The 21,527-nt window shown below is 39.2% G+C and overlaps 1 protein-coding gene across 3 annotated transcripts in view; it reads left to right on the top strand.

Annotated features, from left to right (window-relative positions):
- Positions 1–451: 451 nt before the first annotated feature.
- UGGT2 (UDP-glucose glycoprotein glucosyltransferase 2) overlaps positions 452–21,527 on the top strand; it is a 102,027-nt gene continuing 80,951 nt past the window's right edge. For 2 of the 3 annotated variants that reach the window (XR_006102956.1, XM_042458351.1), the window contains exons 1-7: positions 452–959; positions 3,176–3,350; positions 4,870–4,966; positions 5,432–5,504; positions 11,177–11,277; positions 15,629–15,728; positions 18,898–18,958. Coding sequence is in view for 1 of the 3 variants with exons in the window: in XM_042458351.1 (XP_042314285.1) it covers positions 3,258–3,350; positions 4,870–4,966; positions 5,432–5,504; positions 11,177–11,277; positions 15,629–15,728; positions 18,898–18,958 (525 nt within the window). In the remaining 2 variants the exon portion in view is untranslated. Of the gene's footprint in view, positions 960–3,175; positions 3,351–4,869; positions 4,967–5,431; positions 5,505–11,176; positions 11,278–15,628; positions 15,729–18,897; positions 18,959–21,527 lie in introns of those variants that run through there. The other variant, XM_042458352.1, reaches the window with a different exon arrangement.

The following is a 21,527-nucleotide window of genomic DNA, read 5'->3' as shown; positions in this document are numbered from 1 at the left end:
AAGATTCCCAATTAGTAAGGTACTTTTGAGCCAATTTTTTTGGTCTAGTTTATACATAGATGAAAACCATAGTTTCTCCTGAGGAGAATGACACTATGGGTCTGTACAGACAGGCCAAATAAAGCTGCTTCGAGTCACAGTGGAGGTTGGTGTTTCAAGGATGCATGCGTCCTAAGAGTCCGGGAGCCACACCAAAGCCACGCTCCCGTCTTTAGGGCTGGGCGTGGCTTTGGTGCAACTTCTGGATCTTAGGAGCCTGCATCATTGAAACACCATACCTCCACTGTGACTTGAGCAGCTTTATTTTGCTGTCTGTAACAGGCCCCGGTTATTAAAATAAGCCAGGACTATAAAGCTAATCGAATTTGATTGTAATTGGTATCTTGCAAACTTGAATTGCATTTTGCCGCTATACTTTGTGTTAGTACCAAACTAAGGGAGATTTGCATATGTGTAATCAGTTCAATAGATGTTGCAATATTGGAGACTTGCGAATAATTTTTGAAACTGACTTTTGGAAGGTTGCATCTTATAAATGTAGTGTTTTCCTGTCATTCAAGGTAGGCACATATTTCCTCAAAATAAACTGTACAAAATGTATTTGGCTAGGACAAAAAATAGCATATCTCAGACATCCAGATCACTAGTGGTTTGTGGAAGTCTGAGAAACTGATAACACTGCTTCTGGAGTTTTGATCTTTTCAATATTTTCTCCTCACATTCTTGGCACTTACACATACAGTGTGATAGCATTTGATGAGCCGAGCTAATCAAAGGAAGGTGAGTTACTTTTAGGCTGAAATGCAATTAGACCAGTTGGAGTGAGTGTAATTGTTGAAATATTAGATTGCAGCTGATGAGCCTCCACCAAAAGCTTGTAGTGCATTTGTGGTTATTCATGGGAAGAGCACCTGTAAGACTAATGAAATTAAGAAACTTCTGAAGAAGGCTGCTGCAAGGTAAGTATAATGAGCTATTTTGAGTGATGTATTTTTAACAAAATGATACTTCAGAACAAAAGCTTTTGTCTTGTTGAATGTGCATACTTTTTTTCTTTTATAGACCTTGGAAGTGATACTTTTTTGTACTACAGCTCGCAAAGTGTACCATCCCGCATTGGCACTAGCCTTTCTAATTGGATTCTGGGAGAATGAGGATTGCTCAGTTCAATATGGAACAGGGCTATGGTATCTTTAATAGTTAATAGATCCTGGAGCAGGAACATGTAGTGTAAAGATCCATGCTTCTTTTTGGTGCTACCAGGATGGACTAAGCTTTTGTCTTTTATTCACAGAATGGGGATGGCTCCTTTTTTATATATATAATAGTTAAAGTGCAGTACTTACATTGACTCGTGGATAAGTCGACCTAGGTTTTTTGGGTCAATTTTTTGACTAAAATTTCTAGACTTATACATGAGTATTTACAGTAGTTCATTATTTCCATCTTCTTTTTATTTCTTCTGGTCATGTAATGTACAGTTGCCCCTCCATTTTCATGGACTTGAGATCCATGGTTTTGATTATTCATGGAAGGGCAACTTCCATTAAAATTAATGGTGCCCACGCCCTTGGTGCACACACATAGGAGCACGTGTCCATTCAAGCCTATGGGGCTTGAATATATGAGAATTTCCAAATTCACGGAGGTGTCCAGAACGGTTTGCTCGTGAATTTGGAGGGATGACTTTATTTCCTTGCTCCGAATTCACGGGCAAACCGTTATAGTACTTGTCCTTGTCTTTGCGCTCAAGTCATTTAACAGTTACAGTAAGGATTCCAACTCTATTTCTGTCACCTTTTACTTTTGCATAGTCTGTCCTTAATGATTTGATGAGTTTCAACTGTCATCCATTGAGGTTTCTCCTTTCTTTTGGCTACTGACAGTGTCCTTTTACATTCCTCCCTGACAGTGTCCCTGGCTTCAATCCAAAGTTCATCTGGTTCTCAGTTAGGTTTCATAGTACAAATTGCTTTTAACATTATCTTTAATTCCTACAGGGATGTTCAGTAGGTTGTATGATTATTGGTTTACTGTTCTTGTTTGGCTTTAGTCTGACTTTTGCTATTAGTAGTTCATAGTCTATGCCACAATCTGGTGATAGTCTTGTTTTTGCAAAGACAATATGGCTTCTCTATCTTTTGGTTTCTATTTGATTTCTGTATTGGCCTTCAGGTAATGTCCATGTATGCAGTCAGTTATTGGGTTGTTTGAAGAATGTGTTTGAAGAATTTCAAACATTTCACATTTGTTCTTGCTCTTTCTCCCACGGTGGGGCACAATGTTTCCTACGAGGTTTCTTCAATCTCAACCCTTCGCCCATGATTGATCACCATCAGCTTGGCTATTTGGTCACCAGGAGAAAACTTTTGGATCTTCATATATAATCCCTTTTCATAAATACCGTATATACTCAACTATGAGTCAACCTCATGTATAAGTTGAGGACAAGTTTTGGAACCAAAATTATAGATTTTGATATGACCCGTGAATATGTTGAGAGTAAAACTTAAGGCCATATAACAAAAGATTTAAAGAATGAAGCAAAGGGAAAACAATGCTAAAGAACTTACAAAATTCTAGCAGACCTAACTGTTTGTATTCACCCTAAATGCTTGATGAGGGAGAGAACAGAAGGGGGTTAGTGCTTCCAGGACAGATTATACTTTTGCCTTTCACCAGGGGATGGTTCCCTTTTTTATTAAAGTTAAAGTACAAGACTTACATTGACTTACATGGATAAGTAGATCCAGGTTTTTGGAGTCAATTTTTTGACTAAAATTTCTAGATGTATACATGAGTATATACAGTAATCTCTTCTTCAAGAGACCATTTTGCTGGACATTATGGAATTCCGCCTGGAGAGAAGGTTGAAATGTAGGACATGTCATGTTGATCTCAGGCTACTATCCCAGAGCCTAGAAATGTAACTTTTTCTATAATTCCTGGAATCTCCCAACAATTGCAAACAATGGCTGTAGTACACAAAAGTAACATTTTAAAGCTTTGTTCCTATATCTCCTTACCTAGAAGTAATCCCACCCGCAAACACAATGGGATTTGCTTCTATGACATGTTATCAGATGGCACTGTTAGTGTGCTTTTTTCCCCATCTGACATATTAATTATGGTATCATTTATGTTGAGTTGACAAGTTATTTGTTCTTAATCCAAGGCCCAAGCCAAATTTGTTGAAAGGAGATCATAAATACCCTACACTCAATGAATCTGACCTGGTGGTGATCCTTTATGCTGAAATGGGTACCAAAGAGTTTGCCACATTTCACAAACTATTGTCTGAGAAAGCCCAAAAGGAGGAGATCATTTACATTCTGCGACATTATGTCCAGGTATGTGTATGTGTAGAAGTGATATAACTTTACTCCTAATAAAATGAAAAAGTTCTGATTTTTTCATTCATTACCAGTACACATCAGTCCTCAGTTTTCCTTTCAAAGTCTTTTGTCCACACTTGAACACAAACTGAAAACTTTGACATATGATGTGGGAGTTACTCGGCCATGCTTTTGTGTAATGCATGGAGAAGTATATGTATGTACTTGCCTTGTGTGGCTTGCTAAATATGATTAATTGTGACCAGGGCTGCTCTTGAAACCAAAGTTTGAAACCTGGGTAAATTGTTTGATTTAATAAATTGAATTAATTTGTTTAGCAAAAAGATAAAGACAAATTGCCATCATCTGCCAATCTAAAAAAGTGCACTTCATTTTTATAAGCAATAAGACCATTACTGTTTATCAGTCGGGATCAAGAACAAGGGGCAGAAATCCGTTCAACTACACAGTTTGTTGTTGATATGTTCCTTCAAGTCATTTCTGATTTATGGTGACCTTGTGATGGGGTTTTCTGGGATTAAGAGTGTGTGATACCCCCAAGGTTACCCAGTGGTTTCCATGGCCGAGCAGTGAATAGAACCCTGATCTCGAAAGTAATAGTCCAATGCTCAAACCACTATACCACGTTGGCTCTCAGTTACATGGTTACACAGTTAGTATTATCTCTTGGTGTTTCCTCACCCCATTTGTTCATGGTGTAGCCACATTGCAGAATTAAAGCTGTTTGAAACCACTTGCTATGATTCTATTTTACAGAATCATGGGATTTATAGTTTGTTGAAATATTCAGCCTGGTATGTCAGAAACTCTGGTGCCTGTATAGCCAAAGGCCTCACTCTATACAGTAGTGGAGGAGAAGGAAGTATATGAACCTTGAAGGGTTTCTGTGTCATTGCCTGATTCCCATCCTCATTCCTGTTATAACTTAGTGTTAATTATTTGGTTCTGTAAAGTGATGACCGTGGTCAGAATCCCATTGAGGGGATATGAATGCATAATCACTGTAGTTATGTAGCATCACAGTGACTCCTGGCCTGACCCCATCCCTACTTAGTGACTAGCAACTGCTGCCATCACCAGGGGTCTGTTCTTCATCACTCGGGAGGCTGCTGACTGATACTCAGCTTCCCTCATGTGTGGTCTCTATTGCAACATGCTGAAGCAGAGTCTTTGTCACAATTCTCCCCAGCAGGATGTCAGTCAGTTGCTTCCCAAGTGATAGAGGAATGGATTCCCATTGACTGCAGCAGCTTTTTCCTGGTAAGTGATATTGAGGGACTTTCATTGTCCCTACCTGTCTTCTAAGCAAGGGAATGCATAGGGATGGTGAATACCAAACAGTTACAAGTGCATTTCTTTACTCCCCAACAGCATCTCCAAAATCTTTATGAAACTTCCAACATTTGGAAGTTTGATTTAGTCAGATTTCTGAAGTAAACCTAATTTTTGATGTTATTTAGACATGAATGGCTCTTGATACTTCTACCCCCCCCCCCCCCATGTGTTCAACCAGAAACCTAGGTCTGAGAAGATGTATCTGTCTGGATATGGTGTGGAACTCGCAATAAAGAGTACAGAATACAAAGCAGTGGATGACTCTCAGACTGAAGGTACATTTTTCTCCTGAGCATGGTGTTATTGGAGACATTGTTGTCACAAAATATTTAGTAGTGTCTAGAACTGTGAAGGCAGTAATCGTCTGCATGGCCCCATTGTAGTTAATAGAAAATTTCTTACTGGGTCAGTAATTCATCCAATATTTGTTTTCCTGACACACACCGTTGGTTGTGATTGCATTTTGTGGGATATGGCAAAAGTAGCCACAGGCATTGAGAATCAATACAGAAATGTATATCTGTAATTTTTTTGTAGATGGAAGACTTTACAGAATGGAAAATACCTATTTTCTAACTATACACCAAACGTAATCTGCCTCCTTTGTCATCTGTTTGAGGACCTCTGTAATTTCTTTTTTCTCATTTTAAGAAGTAGTTTCTTGTACAGAAATATTTGTCATTGTAATAACTTTTGCAAAGCTAACATAGTGTTGTATTTCGTTTGTATGACATGTTTAGCTACAAGAAATGAAACAGAGAGAGAAGGTGATGAGGAAAGTGAGGTCCAGGGATTTCTCTTTGACACGTTAAGGTGAGTTCATATTAACTGTAGTTCCATGTTTGTGTAGGCTTCATAAATGTTAATTTTAACAGACAGACAGACACATATACTCACAGATATACTTATAAATCAGCTTGTGAAATTACACCTGCTTTCTGAAATGAAGTTGTACACTGGGCCATTAGTATCCGTTGATGTTTGATTCCAGGGCCCCCTGTGGATACCAAAATACATGGATGCTCAAGTCTCGTGGAATACAGTGGCATAGTAAAATGGTGTCCCTTATGTAAAATGGCAAAATCAATGTTTGCTTTTTGGAATTTATATATTTTAAAAATATTTTCAAGCCGTGGATACTTGAATCCGTGGATAAAAAAAGTTTGTGGATATGGCTGATGGTACTAGTAATTACAAATGCCTTGAGGTATAGAACTGCTATGAAAATGTTACTTTTGACAATTTTATAATTGTTTTAAGATCAGCCTTCTGTTGAAGAAAGGTTGTAAACGGGCATTTTCTGCTGTGTTAATTTCAAAAGTAATTTGCCTGGTTTAGAAAAGGCTTCTTGTTTGACTTTAACCAAGTAATACTGTGCTTAGTTGCTTTCCTAAATTTATCTCTTATTTTCAAAAAGTAGATAGTGATTGTACACTTTTTTGGATTAGCGTATTCTAGCTCATTCTCTTAGAACCTCATTTATTTCCACATTAGTTAAAATACATAAATGGAAGACTTGTTGGCTGTTAACAGTATCATGGATACCAAACTTTGAGCTAGGTGGATGAGCTCCTCAAAAACACCTTTGTCTTAGCCCTAGTAGTGCATTTGGAATAGATAAAAACTTTGGGCATCAATTTCATTTATTATTTATTCGATACTTTTTGCATATTCTGTCAAGTCAGAGGAACACTGTTAACTTGCTGCTTCAGGGAACCATTGAAGCAACACAATTTTTTCCTCATGCCCCTCTTTTCCCCAATTGATAGCTTTGGAATATTTGTCCTAACTTGTGACGCAATTACTGTACAGTCAGCCCTCCACATTTGTGGATTTGATGTCTGCAGATTGATTATTCATGGATTTGAGTAATATGTTTTCTTGAGGAATCTCTAGGTCCTCCAGTGCGACTCTCCCAGCAGTTGACCGTAGAGTCGTGAAGGAGGACCTAGAGATTCCTAGGGAAAATGCCTACTTTAGGCATTTGTAGTTCTTCCAGCTTGATTCTGTCATCAACTTCTGGTCAATGTTGACCACAGAGTTGCACTAGAGTACCTAAAGATTCCTAGAGAGGTGTTCTCTCAGGTAAAAAAAAAATAGTGGGTTTTTTTTATTTGCAGTTTTCCCACTTTCACAGAGATCCAAAGCCCCTAATCAGCAAATGTAGAGGACTCACTTATTCCTAGTGATCAGAATGCAACAGTGTACTTCACTGGAACCATGCTTATACCAGAGTTGGTAGTTCTCTCCTCCTGCACTTGCAGCCACTCTATAAACCTGCTCTGGAGTGCTGAGAAACAGTTTGGAACATGCTTTGGTATCATGAAGGGCTACAGCAAGCAGGGAAACAACCTTGCTTCTGCTGGTGCTAGATAAAAAAGTACACCCTTTTATCTTGGACATAAGTGTAAGTACTGTATACAATTGAATCTTTAATAAAAGAAAAGACTGGATCTTTCTTTTGTTAACATATTTCCTCATGGTTCCTAAAGAAATGCCTGGGACTTCAGGCTCCCTCATGACAAAGCTGAGGGTGCAAGGGACATTTAAAAAGTGTAGCATATGACATTCTGCAGTGGGGTATAAATATGTATTATTGGCTGATGGTCTGGTATTTCATTATCTCTTTTTTCAGTCTCTTGCATTTAGGAATTTTATGCTTAATAGATGGTTTGGTATCATAGATCTTGGAACAGAATGTTTGCTTGTATTATTTTTGTCAGATAACATTCCATTTGATACTTAATTGCTATATTTCTCTTATAAATGTTTTTGTAGATCAGGTATTTTGAGGTTCTTTTTGAAGGGAAACCCAAAATACAAATGAATGGTAACAATAAAGATAGAGAGAAATATAATGAGTGAACACTAATTAATTGTAAAATGTTTGCTGAAAACCTTCAGTCTCAAGTTTGGCTTCTTGAAGAAAAGGAACAGATTCTGCTGAGCAGATTCTGAAGACAAAACTCTCATTTCTTAATCAGTGGATTTTGCACCCCTGAGAAGAGAATAGCCAGTTACAGCTAACACAGTGTCATTTGGGAGACATTGTGTCATTTGGGAGACAGAGATGGAAAAAATGTTGGAAAAGATTATTGGTGTTGCAGAGTAATCCTAACCCCCATTAGAATCAAACTGAGCGGAGTTAGGATGGAGCATAATAGAAGAGCCCCTCCTGTGGGCAGAAGGGCTCCACTGCAAGATACAATGTCCACCCCAGGAGATGCCACCCTATCGGTGCAGAATGAGATGGGCAAAATGTGACTCATGGATCAAAAGCCATTACAGTGGTACCTCGGGATACGAAATACCCAGGTTACGAATTTTTCGGGATACGAATAAATCCCATAGGGATTTATTGTTTCGGGTTACGAAAGTTTTTTCGGGTTACGAAAAAACTCGGGCGCTGTTTTAAATGGAGCCGCGGCAGAGCCGCGGCTTTTTTCCCCATTAGCGCCTATGGGTTTTCGGCTTACGAAGGCTTTTCGGGTTACGAAATTAGCCGCGGAACGAATTAATTTCGTAACCCGAGGCACCACTGTATTTGTAATCTGCCCAAAACTTCCCCAGAGTGGCCTGAAATGGCCATTTGTGCCAAACCGGGGCTTTTGGGAGTGAAATTGGCCAATTTGGGCCAATTTGAGAATGAAATCGTTGCAGGGTAATGGTGACAATGGCAGTTTTGTGGTTAGTATCATCCCCACCCCAGATTGGGAGGTCTCCAGTTTGGCCTCCCTTACCCTTCAAAGCTGCCCATCCCTGCTGCATGGAGAACTCAAAGCATCTTTGCTTCCATAGCACAAGCCTAAAGTGAGTATTTACAGGAAACCAACAGAGAGAAAGTTTTGAGAATTGAAGGGGGAGTGAGTGCCCTCATGCCTCCAGCCCTGTCAGAACAAGCCACCAAGGTTTTATGAAATAACAAGCCTGGATGGTAGAGACATGGTACACTTGATCTCTCATGGTTGGTTACTCTTTTGAATTACCACTCCCAAAGTACTTCAGCCTAGACATGACATTGAAAAAAAAAATTTTTAATGGGGGGGAATTACTCCCCACTATTTTCCTGCAAAAGTAGTGGAAATTTTAGGAGAAAAATTTAAAATGTGATATTAATACCCTTTAGAGCAGGAGTAGGCAACCTTTTTGAGCCGGGGGCCGGGTTGCTGTCCCTCAGACAACTGGGGGGCCAAAGCTGGGGGGTGGAGTTTCCACCCTCTGGGGGCAGGGCCGCATGTTGGGGGTGGAGCTTCCACACTCCAGGGGCGGGGCCACATGCTCCGCCCCTGGAGTGATAACAATAATAATTATAGTTACAAGCATGGAAACTACTACAAAGCAATTCAAAAAAAAAGAAAAAAAAGAAGAAAGCATGCACACTGTCTCAACCCAGAAAGGCACAAGGTGATAAGAGGGGATTTTGCACGCGCGCGCGCACACACACACAACACCTCTCTCACACACACACAACCTGCCCCTGTCTCTCACATACACCCTCTCTCACACATCTTGCTCTCTCTCACACACAACCCACTTCTCTCTCTCACACACACACACCAAACCCTGTCTAACACACAGAACCACCCCCTCTCTCACATACACAACCCACTTCTCTCTGTGTGTGTGTCTCACACATACACACACATAAAACCCATCTCTCTCACTCACACACAACCTCCTTCTCTCTCACACAACCCACTCTCTCTCACACACACAACCCATTTTTATCACTCCCTCTCACACACAACTCACTTTTCTCTGTCTCATACACACATACACAACACATCTCTCTCTCACACATACAACCTCCCCTTCTCACACACCCTCTCACACAACCCACTCTCACACACACAACCCACTTTCCCCCCTTTCTCTCTCTCTCACACACACACATACACAACTCGTTCTCTTACACACACACTGCTCTTACACATACATACACACAACTCCTCTCTCTTTCTCTGCCCCTCCTGCTGTAAAATGAGGGGAGGCCCCTCAGAGGCCAGGAAGGAGGCAGGGGACACCCACACTGGCATCCTCGCCGGCTCTTTCCCGGCTTCTGAGGGGCCTCCAAGCCCCTCATAGGCCCGGAAAGGAGGCGGAGGACGCCCGCGTGGGCGTCCTCGCCAGCTCTTTCCCGGCTTCTGAGGGGCTTGCACGGGTGGCAGGACTGAGCAGGGGCCGGTCCCAACGGCTTGGCGGGCTGCATGCTTGCCTACCCCTGCTTTAGAGATTGAAATCCAATTTGCTGCTTTAGAACATAAAATATGTTATATATTCAGAGATATAGCCATGTTAGTTTGTACAATTAGTATGTAGAGAGATCTTGTAGCATCTTTGAAACTAACTGAAAGAAAGAAGTTGGCAACATGAGCTTTCGTACACTTAAGTCTAGTTCTTCAGATGCACTTTTTCTTTCAGATAGTCTCAAAGATGCTCTATATACCGTATTACAGTCACCCCCCTGTTTTTGCGGGCGATCGGATCCGGACCCCCCACAAAAACAGTTTTGCATATATTCAATCCTCATTGACTTCAATATAGGCATGCGGCTGTGGGAACATGTGCACATGCGCCTCAGGAACACATCCCATTATTTCCCACTCGGTTCATCGTTTGCGCATAAGTGAGGGACGTGGTTTCCAAAACTGCAAGAACAGAGGAAGGACTGAATATGTAAGAATGATTGGTGTAAAATTATCATGCTTGGTATATTAAAAGTAGTTTCTTTAGATAATAAGCACGAATTGAATTTCTTTTTTAATTTTTAATTTTTATTTTGTTACAGGGTCCTTAAGGAGCTTATTTTGTTTTGCTAGGTTATTAAGGGGAGGCAAAAAAGAGAGATGTAACCAACATCAGTAAATAAGAGAACATTATTTTGTCTCTGATGGTTTTCAGTAATGTCAGTCAGGCATAATGCACTCATTCCTATAAAAAGTACTGAGAAAAGTAAACAAAGTCCTGAAACATCATCAAAATTTTCAGTTTTTCCAATTTCTCTGGGGAAAGGACTTTGGGGAAAAACAGGACAAACTCTCCTAATTTATTTGATTTGTTCCTGGGCTTTAACATACCTACTCCAGCCAACACGGCACCTTCCCATGTACAAAAAAGACACCTTTCCAAATTTAGTTTCAGACTGTGTTCATTCAACAACAACAAAAAAGAATTTGCCACTCCACCTTTCATGGTCTGCTTTAATAATTCTAAAGTATACACAATGATGTGGGTGTTAATCATAGCTAATGATAGCTGGCATGTGATACTTGCTTTAAATTCTAGTCTTAAACTGTTTATGAATGTCTTAAACTGTTTATGATATGATGTCTTTCTCCCTTTCTATGATAGCTACAAGTTACTCATTATTAACTGAGATAAAAACAATAAAAATACTTTTTAAAAAGTATCTTAACACCTATTGAGAATTATAACCTGCAAGAAGTGTTATGGAATGTTGACCCTATCTGTATTTTACAATGCAGGCAGAACTACCCTGACCTCAAAGACAATTTGAAAGAGCTGAGAAAATATCTGATTGAAAGTACCGATGATACTGAGCCTTTGAAGGTGTGGGAATTGCAAGGTATTTGCCATTATACTGATTAATTTGGTGTAACAATGTCGATGTGTGCCAATAACACTTAGAGCCATGTAATGGTAAACATTTTCACAGGAAGGGAGTTTATTGGGCCCCTCTCATCCTGTCAGGGTGCCAAATGTGTGACAGAGTTGCCATCAAAATTCGTCCATAACAGCAATGGCTTTTTGTGATGCAAGAGGGTGCCAGACCATCCTCTTCCATCATACTGCCTTATAATAACACAGCACCGAGTTTCTTACAGGATTTCTGGATGGTGAAGATACGGTACTGTTTCAGCAGTCAGTGTAATGGCAGGGGCCCAGAGTGGTGGCCAAAAGAAAAAAGGTTAAAGGGCTGTGTGCAGCCCATGGATCACTTGTTGCAAGCCCCTGATCTTGAAGGAGTTTAAAGTACCTGAAAAGGGCCTTCAATGCCCAGCACTCTTTGAGGTGCATAGAGATGGTAAGAAAACACAAGATTCTTGTGTTGCAAAGTGCTGTGTAAAGCCTACGGCACTATTTAAATATACTAGTAATAATAATAATAATATTAATAATAATAATGGCTCATCTTGGGAGAGTTTGTGTGGGACTTAATGACTGTGGACCTGTCTCACCAAGCACCAATCTCACTGCATTTTAGATTAGGATGTGCTAATTTAAAGTACAGTCGCAACTGAAAAAGAGCCAGAGTAGTGTAGTGGTTTGAGTGTTGGGCTACGACTGTAGAGACCAGGGGTCGATTCCCAGCTTGGCCATGAAACCCACTGGGTGACCTTGGGCAAGTCACACTCTCTCAACCTCAGGCATAGGCCATGGCAAATCTCTGAACAAATCCTGCCAAGAAAACCCTATGATAAATTCACCTTAGGATCATGATATATCAGGAACAACCTGACAGCATGCAACAACAACAACCAATTAATTGGAAGGGAAGATGCTAACTAATTGCTCCATCTTCTGTTTTATGGAGCAAGAAAGATGTGCAGTAGGCTATACAGAGTTATAGCTGGTAATTTTTAGCTTGGTCAAAAGAGATCAAAGCTTGGACAAGTTACATTTTACACTACAAGCCCCAGAATCCTCAAGGCAGCATGGCCTTCTATAGTACAAAAAGTCAGCTACTCCAGTCTCTGATAGATGTCAAGGAAACAAGTCTGCCTTTCACTAATATAGTTGAACCTCTGTATCCACAGGGGATCCATTCCAGAGGCCCCCCTCCGAGGATACCAAAATCCACGTATGCTCAGGTCCTGTTTTTCTTAAAGGTGGTGCGGTGTGCATGCAGCTACATGCACACACTGTGATTGGAGCTTCCCATATGTGGATGGCAGGTCTGCCGCCACAGAAGGCAGACTGTACTGCAAATGTTTTCTCATGGCCTCACTGAGAGAATAAAACACAAGAAACATTTATTTTTCTCTTCTGTGAATCTGTTTTTAAGTAAACAGTTTGAGATTTTATTGGTAAATAGAAGCATAGATAGAAAAAATGCACATAAAGCTCTTCAGAGAGTAAGGGGGAAGGGAGGGTAATACATTAAATCTTTCTATCCGGGTGACCTGTAGGAGGATATTGTGTGGCTGAAATCACTGCAGTACAATTTATCTTGACTGGTTCTATTAATGTGGCACAGGAGTAGGCCATGAAGTGTTATCATTGTAAAATAAAAGCTATAATACTACTTAAAAAGCTATTTTGTCACATCCATGATATGTTGAGGATGAGGGAAATTGACCATGAAGCTTTCAGAAGATTAGGCTTTTTTTCATAATACCGTGAAGGTTGCCTGATATGATGCCTTTCTCCCTTTCAGCATTATGAGTAGCTGTTTCTAATATGCTTTTATATTACACATGGGAACTTCTTGTGGGGTATTTTTTCTGTGTGTTTTTGTAGATATAAAGAATTTTTTTAGATACAAAGAATAAAATGTATAATGGAAATAAAGAATCAAATTTATTAAAGGAGCTCACGTTCATTTAGCCTTAGTCCAATCATAGTTAGCTTGAATTGGGTAATTGAGTCTAATGTTACAATCTCAAATGTAACCTGGGAGCACATCCCACTGAACTTCATGGGACTTGCTTCTGAGTAGACATGTACAGGACTGAGTCAATGTGAGTTCAGTTGTTTTTAATGTTATGTATATTCCTGTACATGTGTACCTGGTAGAAAATTCATTGGAGATTACTCCCAGGTAAATGGGTAAAAATATTAAAGCTTTAGCCATGACTTAACATCTAAAGGGTTGGAAAGGGGTAGCATCTGCAATTTCTTAAGTCTACATGATTTTGATTAATTGGATGATTTCAGAGCTTGGCAGGGCTACGACTCTGGAGACCAGGGTTCGATTCAGTAACGAGGAATTCAGTAACAAGCATGCGGTAAAACCACAATTCAAAACTGATATGTAACAAGTGAGCAAAGTTATTTCATTGTACTGAATAACAATTTCTAGTCAAGGAGCGATTTTAATAGGCATTTTCAAGGGAGCTTTTCACAGTATATGGCATTCTCTTTAAAATCTTAAGATTTCTCTCTCTCAAAAACAGTGTTGTGTGTTGTGTCTGTGTTTCATTAAGTTTTAAATGTGTTTTTAAAACTGTTTTTTAAGAGTTAATTATAGTTTGGTACAATCTGAATGGCTAAACTAGCAGAAATGCTAGCAAAGTATAATTAACTCTTGGCCTACACACAGAGCCATTCTATTCTGGTTTAAGAGAATAATTATTGTGACTGCAAACAATGGTAAGCAATAAACTGGAACTGGGGAAGAAAGTGTATGAAGAGTGCAAAGAAGAAGAGTGCAAAGCTGCGGTGCATTCGTAAGCTAGAAGACTATAGGGATATATAGAGTTGGTAACAATGACAAACATAACAATCTTAATGACTGTTTGTATTGTGTTATGCAGTCACCCCTCCAAATCCATGGATTGTGCATCCACAGATTCCACTATCCAAAGCTTGAAAGTATCACCCCAAAAGAGAAAGAATTAAAAAAACACATCTTGATTTTGCCATTTTATATTAGGAACACCATTTTACTACCCCACTGTGTATAATGGGACTTGAGCATCCACTAATTTTGGTGTCCACAGCGGTGCTAGTGGACCTGGCACCAAACCTCAGCAGATACAATAATGATAGTAATAATAAAATAATAAAACTTTTATTTCTATCTTGCCTCTCTGTCAATGACAATTGAGGCGGCTTACAAGTTAAAAATTCACATACAATCCCATATCTCCATAACTCACCCTCCCCTAAAACATAATTAAACATTAACAATTTAAAATCAAGCATTAAGCATGAGCTCTGTGTAAAGGCTGCCCCAAATGCTACTGCTTCAGCTAATGCCAGAAATGGGAGCCCAGACTCCTTGTTGATCGTATGTCCAGGTGGCAGTTTCTGACCTCAGCAGAAGTGGTGCCGCACTCCTTTTGGTAGAAGAATTGATTCTGAAATTACTAGATATGGTTGAGTTGGATAAGTTGACTCGCTTGTTAAGAGAGGGAAATATGGGTAATGTTAAGAGACTCTGGGATACAGCTACAAAATTTACAAGGACCCACTGTACTTGTGTAGGTTGTGTAATGAATACTTAGGGCAAGTGACAGTGTGATGCTCCTAGTTAAAGAATCATGGTTAAGAAATCAGGAGTGTTCTCTCTCCTGCCCTGATTCTATTAGTTTTAACCATGGCTAGTGGTGTAGCCGAACAAGGGCTTGTATAGTTGAAGAACCACTAGAAAGAATGATGACACCATCTACCACTACCACCTTCAGATTTCCCTTTTCCCTCCCTATAGCAATCATTGCTATAGGTGTGCAGCAGGAATATGGATTTTCCTGCCAAAAGTAAATTACTGTGCACTACTCAGGTTGCATGGCAGAACATTTTAGGGTGGCTTGATCTTGAATTGGCAGTTAAGAATCATTATTTTTTCAGAAAACATTGTCCTGGTGGGGACTGAAATTGCTAGAACTGGTTTGATTTTGTCTCTTCATGATGCTGGAAATAAACCTCTTGAAAAAACTCTTAGGTTACCTAGGGATGTGTTGTGTCTCTCTCTTTCTTGTTTAGCCTAAGGTCTCTCCAAAGTCCTGTGTGCTATGAACTACTGTTTTGGGGAAAGGGTGGTGTTATAAACACATACAGACATACACAGGAAGAGGAGCAAGGCAAATACCTGTTCTTTAAAAGTCTTCATGGTGGTGTGGCTATGAATCACATCATGATAAGCACCTGTAAGTTGTGACCTTAGCCATAATTAATGTGCAACATGGTTTGCTTTTCTCTTGGGCTTTGAATCAATTTGTGAGTTTCTTCAGTTATTTTTCATTTTCTTACAGACATTAGTCTTCAGGCAGCATCTCAAATCCTCTCTGCTCCTGTTTACAGTGCATTAAAAGTAATGAAAGACATTGCACAAAACTTCCCAGTGAAGGCCAGGTATAATATTTATTTCCAATATACTAACATGAATGTCTGGATTTTGTGTTTATTCTTTAATTTTTTATTCTGACCTTCTTTCAAGAAGGTCAAGTCAAAGTACATAACTTCACCCTGTATTCTTTCCACAGCAACCTCACATGATAAGTAGACTACTATATTCAGTGGGATACCTACATCCAAGACCTACAGTATATTCAGTTCAATCCACTAAACCTCACTGGGGCTCAACAACCATTTTAGCCATCCACAGAAGCGAGAAATCATTTCTAGTCTGGTTGTCATCATGAGGGCTATGTAGCTTGAAAGAAAAGCCGAAACTGCATCTATAAAGCTTTCCTCACTGGTTGCCTTGAAGGTTTTTTTTTTAAACCACAGAGGACTAGACAAAGAACTTTTAACAAGTTGAGTAGGAGCTGATCATAAAATTAAACAGACAGGAGGATCTAGTACTCTGCCTAAAATGTCCTATTGGGTGTGAGTTGTCAAATTAGAGAAAGTACCCTGTGATCATTTGAGTTACAGTCACAGGAAGACATTTCTGTACCAGAAGATTGCTTACAGCAGAAGAAATGTTTCCTCAAATGTTCATAGAAGTGATATCATGTTGTGAGGTTTCCTTATTACTAGACAATGTCAGTATTATGACTGAACTTTTTAAGTACTTTTCATGTTATACTGATCTACAGTTGTTATCTCATTTACCTGCACAACTTCCCTGTGATCTATCTTCGCTACAAATGTTTTTTCCTACTGTTCTGACAAATAGTCACTGATTGCTACAATATGTCATCCCTTGAATTCCCAAAATACCTTTCCGTACTGATTTTGCATTACAAGGCACAGCTTGCTGCAGTTTTTGAACTAGTCTGACAACCTTGGGCAACAACATGGCAGAAAGGAGAATGAACTCTTGATTTATAGCATGACCAATGATTTTGGTCACTTGGTGTGTGTGTATGCTTTCAAGTCATCTATTGACTTATATTCAAAGGTTGTTTTGCCATTTCCTTCCTCTGAAATATGCCTTACAGCTTCTGGTATTCAAGTCCTAACCAAGGCTAACTCTGCTTGGCTTCCATAATCAGACAGTTTTTAGGGTATTTAGGCCCTTTCAGTCACCTTGTAGTACCCTTAATTTATGCAGATAACCAGAGTTTGGGAGTAGCGTGTTGCTTGTTAAGTGTTACCTGTAATATGTTATGGGGAGATATGAGGATAACAATACTATTTTCTAAAGAAACCTCTCGTGTTTATATATATGTACATGTGTGCATAAAAACATCTACTTATTTCTAAAACATTCAGATGGGAATTTTATCAATTTTTCTATTTTTAAAGAATATTTTTGTTAATAATAAATGATCACAAAGTGGCATGTTTGTAACTCATTCTCCAAACAATTAACTTTTTTAAAATAAGAATCTGATAAGTAGTTACTTTAAAGAAGCCTATGATTCCAAGCTTTGCAATGTAACAACTGTTGGCATTTCATCTTAACTAAAATAGCAGTTGTCTTTAAAAGTTATTTCCCCCAGCAATAGTCCTTGAGGATCAATTCTCCATATGCTATTAGGCAAATTTCATTAAGCTCAATTACTTTCCCAGCTTAGTCTAGGATGAAGTCTAGGGAGGCAAGTTCATAAACCTTGCCAGAAGGAAAGAAGTAGGGAACTTGGACTTGTGGCTTGCGTGTGCCCATTTTCATCTTGCATGTATGTTGGGAGAGCTCCCACATTCAAATAACCATAGCATCTACACTTGGTTCTCTCACAGTAAAGGGGGCAGAGGAGGACACATACAGATTTTAGGAAACTCTTGTGAAGCAGATGTATAGGGTGCAAATATCTTAAACAAAAAATACCCATAAAACTCTTGCAGCTTGATTCCACAAGTTTCCTGTATGGAGGGGTGGGTCAAGTGCAGCTCAGGGACCACAAATGTCCCCTCCTGCTATTTTGGCAAATTCATTTATTTGATTTATATCATGCCTTTGTCCCAGTTTGGGATGCAAAGTAGCCAACAGTGTAAGTTAAAATTGCTAAAACAGTATGTGTTACAAAATTTTAAAAAGCATTAAGCAATCAAATAAAAACATGAATTTTAAGGAAATTAAAAATAGATTAAATGCATATTACATATAAAATGTGCCCCTGTTGCACAAGGTTTTCATTCCCATTGCACAACCTCAAGGGGGTCTGAGAGTCCCCAGTTCTAGTAAAAATATTGAAGCCTTGAGTATTTAGATCTCTGGAATCACAAAACACGCCCGCCCCCCCCCCCCCCCCCCCACTGCCTGTTTTTCAAAACATCTAGTCACTTCTTTTTTTTATTGAAGTAAAAATTTAGTGGTGGTGTGTGTGACTTCTCAGACAGCCCCAGAAGTGAAATAATGGCCCCAAGACACATCAGAATTGCCCACCTCTGTTATAGTACAGTATCTGATCACACAACAAGGTTGGACAGTGCAGTAAAATATAGTTTTCTCTATTTGGCATGCTGCAGTGGTCCAGCTACTGACAGGAGCTCTGCTCTTCCTAGCAGGAGCCAGGATCTTTTTTACAACTGAACACAAGCCTATCTGTCCCAATTCCTTTCTAAGGCCAGTCAGCTCCCTTGCTTCTGCTGTGTTTGGGAAGAGGTTATTGGCTGATGTTTCACTAGAGCAGATTTAAAGGCAGATGAAACAAAATAGAAGAGAAGAAGAAAACTGATGCTTAGTGGTGGATGACCTAGATCATGCCTAGGAAGGATCTTTGGGGCTTCTCTCCTTTCTCTCCCAACCCACCACTCTATATCTGGACTCACTTTAGTGAAAGTGAGAATTGACGCTGTTCTTACTTGCTGCCCTCACTCAAATAGATACTCAGGTATGCAAGAGTTCCTGCACCAGACTGTTAATGTGCCACTGGCATTTGAAAAATCTGTCAGTGTCACTACTTTACTCCTAGACAAGCAAGCATTTGCATTTTTATTTTCCTCAGCCTTTGTTTCCATGATCCCAATTTGCTCTTGAATTGTTATGCTGCTCAGTTTTGTGTCTAGGGAAACAAAAGGCTATGAGGTAGCTTACACACACACACACACACACACACACACACACAAAGAGAGAGTGAGAGAGAGAGAGATGCAATTATTTAGTGATGTCTGGATTATTGTTTCTTTCCAGATCTCTGTCCAGAATGCTAGTAAACCTGGAAATGCGAAAAGAAATAAAAGAAAATCAAAAGGTTGGTTCTTGTTCTTTTAAAATTATTACTACACAAACCGAAGTAATTATTTATGCTGTGCTGGTAGACATATATTATGATGTAACTTTAAAAACTAAACAAACGAGTCTTAAAATGCTCACTGAGAGACTTATTAGTCTTTGCTTCTCATTATATCTACTTCTCAAAGAATGCCTGGCATCCTCTGATTTACCAAGCTTCTGAACAATGACAGTTTGAACTAAAGTGAACATCATTAATGTTCAAATGATGCCTTCAGGGCTTGAACTTTAACTCTGAACTGAGCAGTCTTAATTGATCTCTGAAGTTGAACATAAATCCATTCAACACACAAATGTCCATGCATAAGCCAATTTTTACAATTTTTTTTTTTGTTGGGGACAGGCATGTGAAGGTTATTTTTTGAGGTTTTATTCCTAGATATAAGTCTTGAGACTTAGGTTATTCACATCACAAATTAAACAACTGTGACAGTAGCTCAGTAACAGTATTAATCTAATCAAAGTGAAACTGGATGAAATTAGCTGATATTGCTGAAATAGCTGATCAAGCAATGGAGCTGAATTGCTCACCAGAAGTCCCTAGAAAGTATAGCAGAGTTGAGCAATTTGAAAACAAAAAAAGGTCTAACTTTCATATTGAAGGACTGGGAGAGGATTTTACAAGGGGAGATTTATGTGATATAGTGCTGGATTTGTTGTTAACTACAGGTCAACTTCAACTTACGGTAACGCTATGAAAGAGAGATCCCCAAGTCACCTGATCCTCAACAGCCCTGCTCTAGTCTTGCAGACCCAATGCCATGGCTTCTCTGAGTCTATCCATATACTGTAATGTGGTTTTCCTTTTTTCCTCCTGCCTTCTACCTTACCAAGCAATTATTGCCTTTTCTAGTGAATCATGTGTTCTCATGATATGTTCAAAGTATGACAGCTTAGTCAGATTAACTTCCAGGGAAAATTCAGGCTGGATTTGCTCTAAGACCCTTTTATTTGTCTTTTTAGCAGTCCACAGTATTCATAGAACTCTTCCTGAGCACCACAATTCAAATAGGTTTATTTTCTTCCTATCAACTTTCCTCATCCTATGTATAATATATTCAGTGTACAAGTTAAACCAATAGGGTGATAAAATGCAGCCTTGCCTTGACCTCCTTGCCAATTGGAAACCATTTTTCCTCCATATTCTGTCCTATTAATAGTCTCTTGTCCTGAGTACAGATTATGCATGAAGACAATGAAGTGTTGTGGTTCACCAATTTTGGGAAGTGTGACCCACAGTTTTTCATGATCTGTACAATCAAAGTCTTCGCTATAATTCATAAAGTACAGGCTGCTTTTCTTTTGAAATTATTTTGTGAGTTCCATTAGCCAGTGTATGTTTGCAATACAATTCTTAGCATCTCTTCCTTTCCTGAACCTAACTTGAACATTTGGTGTTTTTTGCCCCATAGTTAGTAAAAGTTTTATTGTGTTGCTTGCATGAAAGATTAATGCCATGTTCCTGTAGTTACTAGCTTCCCTGGTGTATCCTTTCTTGTGGATTGGAATGTATATTGAGTATTTCCAAACTGTTGGCCATTGTTTTATTTTTCATATTTGTTGACAGATTTTAGCTTGAACTCAAGTAGATTCTGACTCTGTAGCTGGAAGCAGCTGTCTGGGTATGCCATCTGTTCCTGGTTATTTATTTCTCCCAAGTGCTCTGAGTGCAGCTTCTCCTTCACTTTCTAAAAGTCTAGGTTCATCTTCCAATGATTCCTCCTAGAATTAATCTGTCATCCATTCATTTCTTTTATATTGTTATTCAGCGTATTGTTTATTTAGAAAACAGAGTTGATCACAGTATAATGATGATGGCAGGACTGAAACATTTTTGGTTATACAGTATGTTGAAAGTACAGAGCAATTCAAATACTTTTTGTGCACCCACATCCCATTTGTATATAAACCAAAATGTTCTCTTTCCCAGCACTATCCCTCCTTGTTCCCTGGTACCAGGCATTCCCATGGAACTGACCTTGGTATTTCACAGCTTGTTTTTCCTCCCTGCACAGCTGCTCATGATCCTGCACCACGGAGAATAAATAATCCTTCCACCTAGCATCATCAGTTGTATAGCATATCCTAACATCCCATATTAGAAAGCATTTAAAAATATGTGGCCAGCAAGAATGGCAGGAACTATGATTTTGACAGATGGTTGGTTTAATGTTCTTCTTTAGCTTTGGTCTAATTTTTGATATTAGCAGTTTGTGGTCTGTGCCACAATCTGCTTCCGGTCTTGTTTTTCAGAGAGAGTGGAGCTTCTCCATCTTCTGCTTCCAGTTATGTAATCTATTTGATTTCTGTATTGGCGATTGGTGATGTCCACGTATACAGTCATTTGGTTTTTTGAAGAATGTGTTTGCAATTAAAAAAACTGTTCACCTTCCAAAATTCAATTAGTTACTCTTCTGCTTCATTTCTTTATCCTAGGCCAAATTGTCCTACAATATTTGTTTCTGCTCTGTTTCCTTTTGGGGGGGGGGCATTACAATTGCCTACGATTATTAACATGCCTGGTTTGG

The sequence above is a fragment of the Sceloporus undulatus genome, chromosome 3, assembly GCF_019175285.1.
Source record: "Sceloporus undulatus isolate JIND9_A2432 ecotype Alabama chromosome 3, SceUnd_v1.1, whole genome shotgun sequence".
Classification (NCBI taxonomy): domain Eukaryota; kingdom Metazoa; phylum Chordata; class Lepidosauria; order Squamata; family Phrynosomatidae; genus Sceloporus; species Sceloporus undulatus.
Note: the sequence above shows the minus strand (reverse complement) of the source record. Positions and strands in the feature narration are given on the sequence as shown.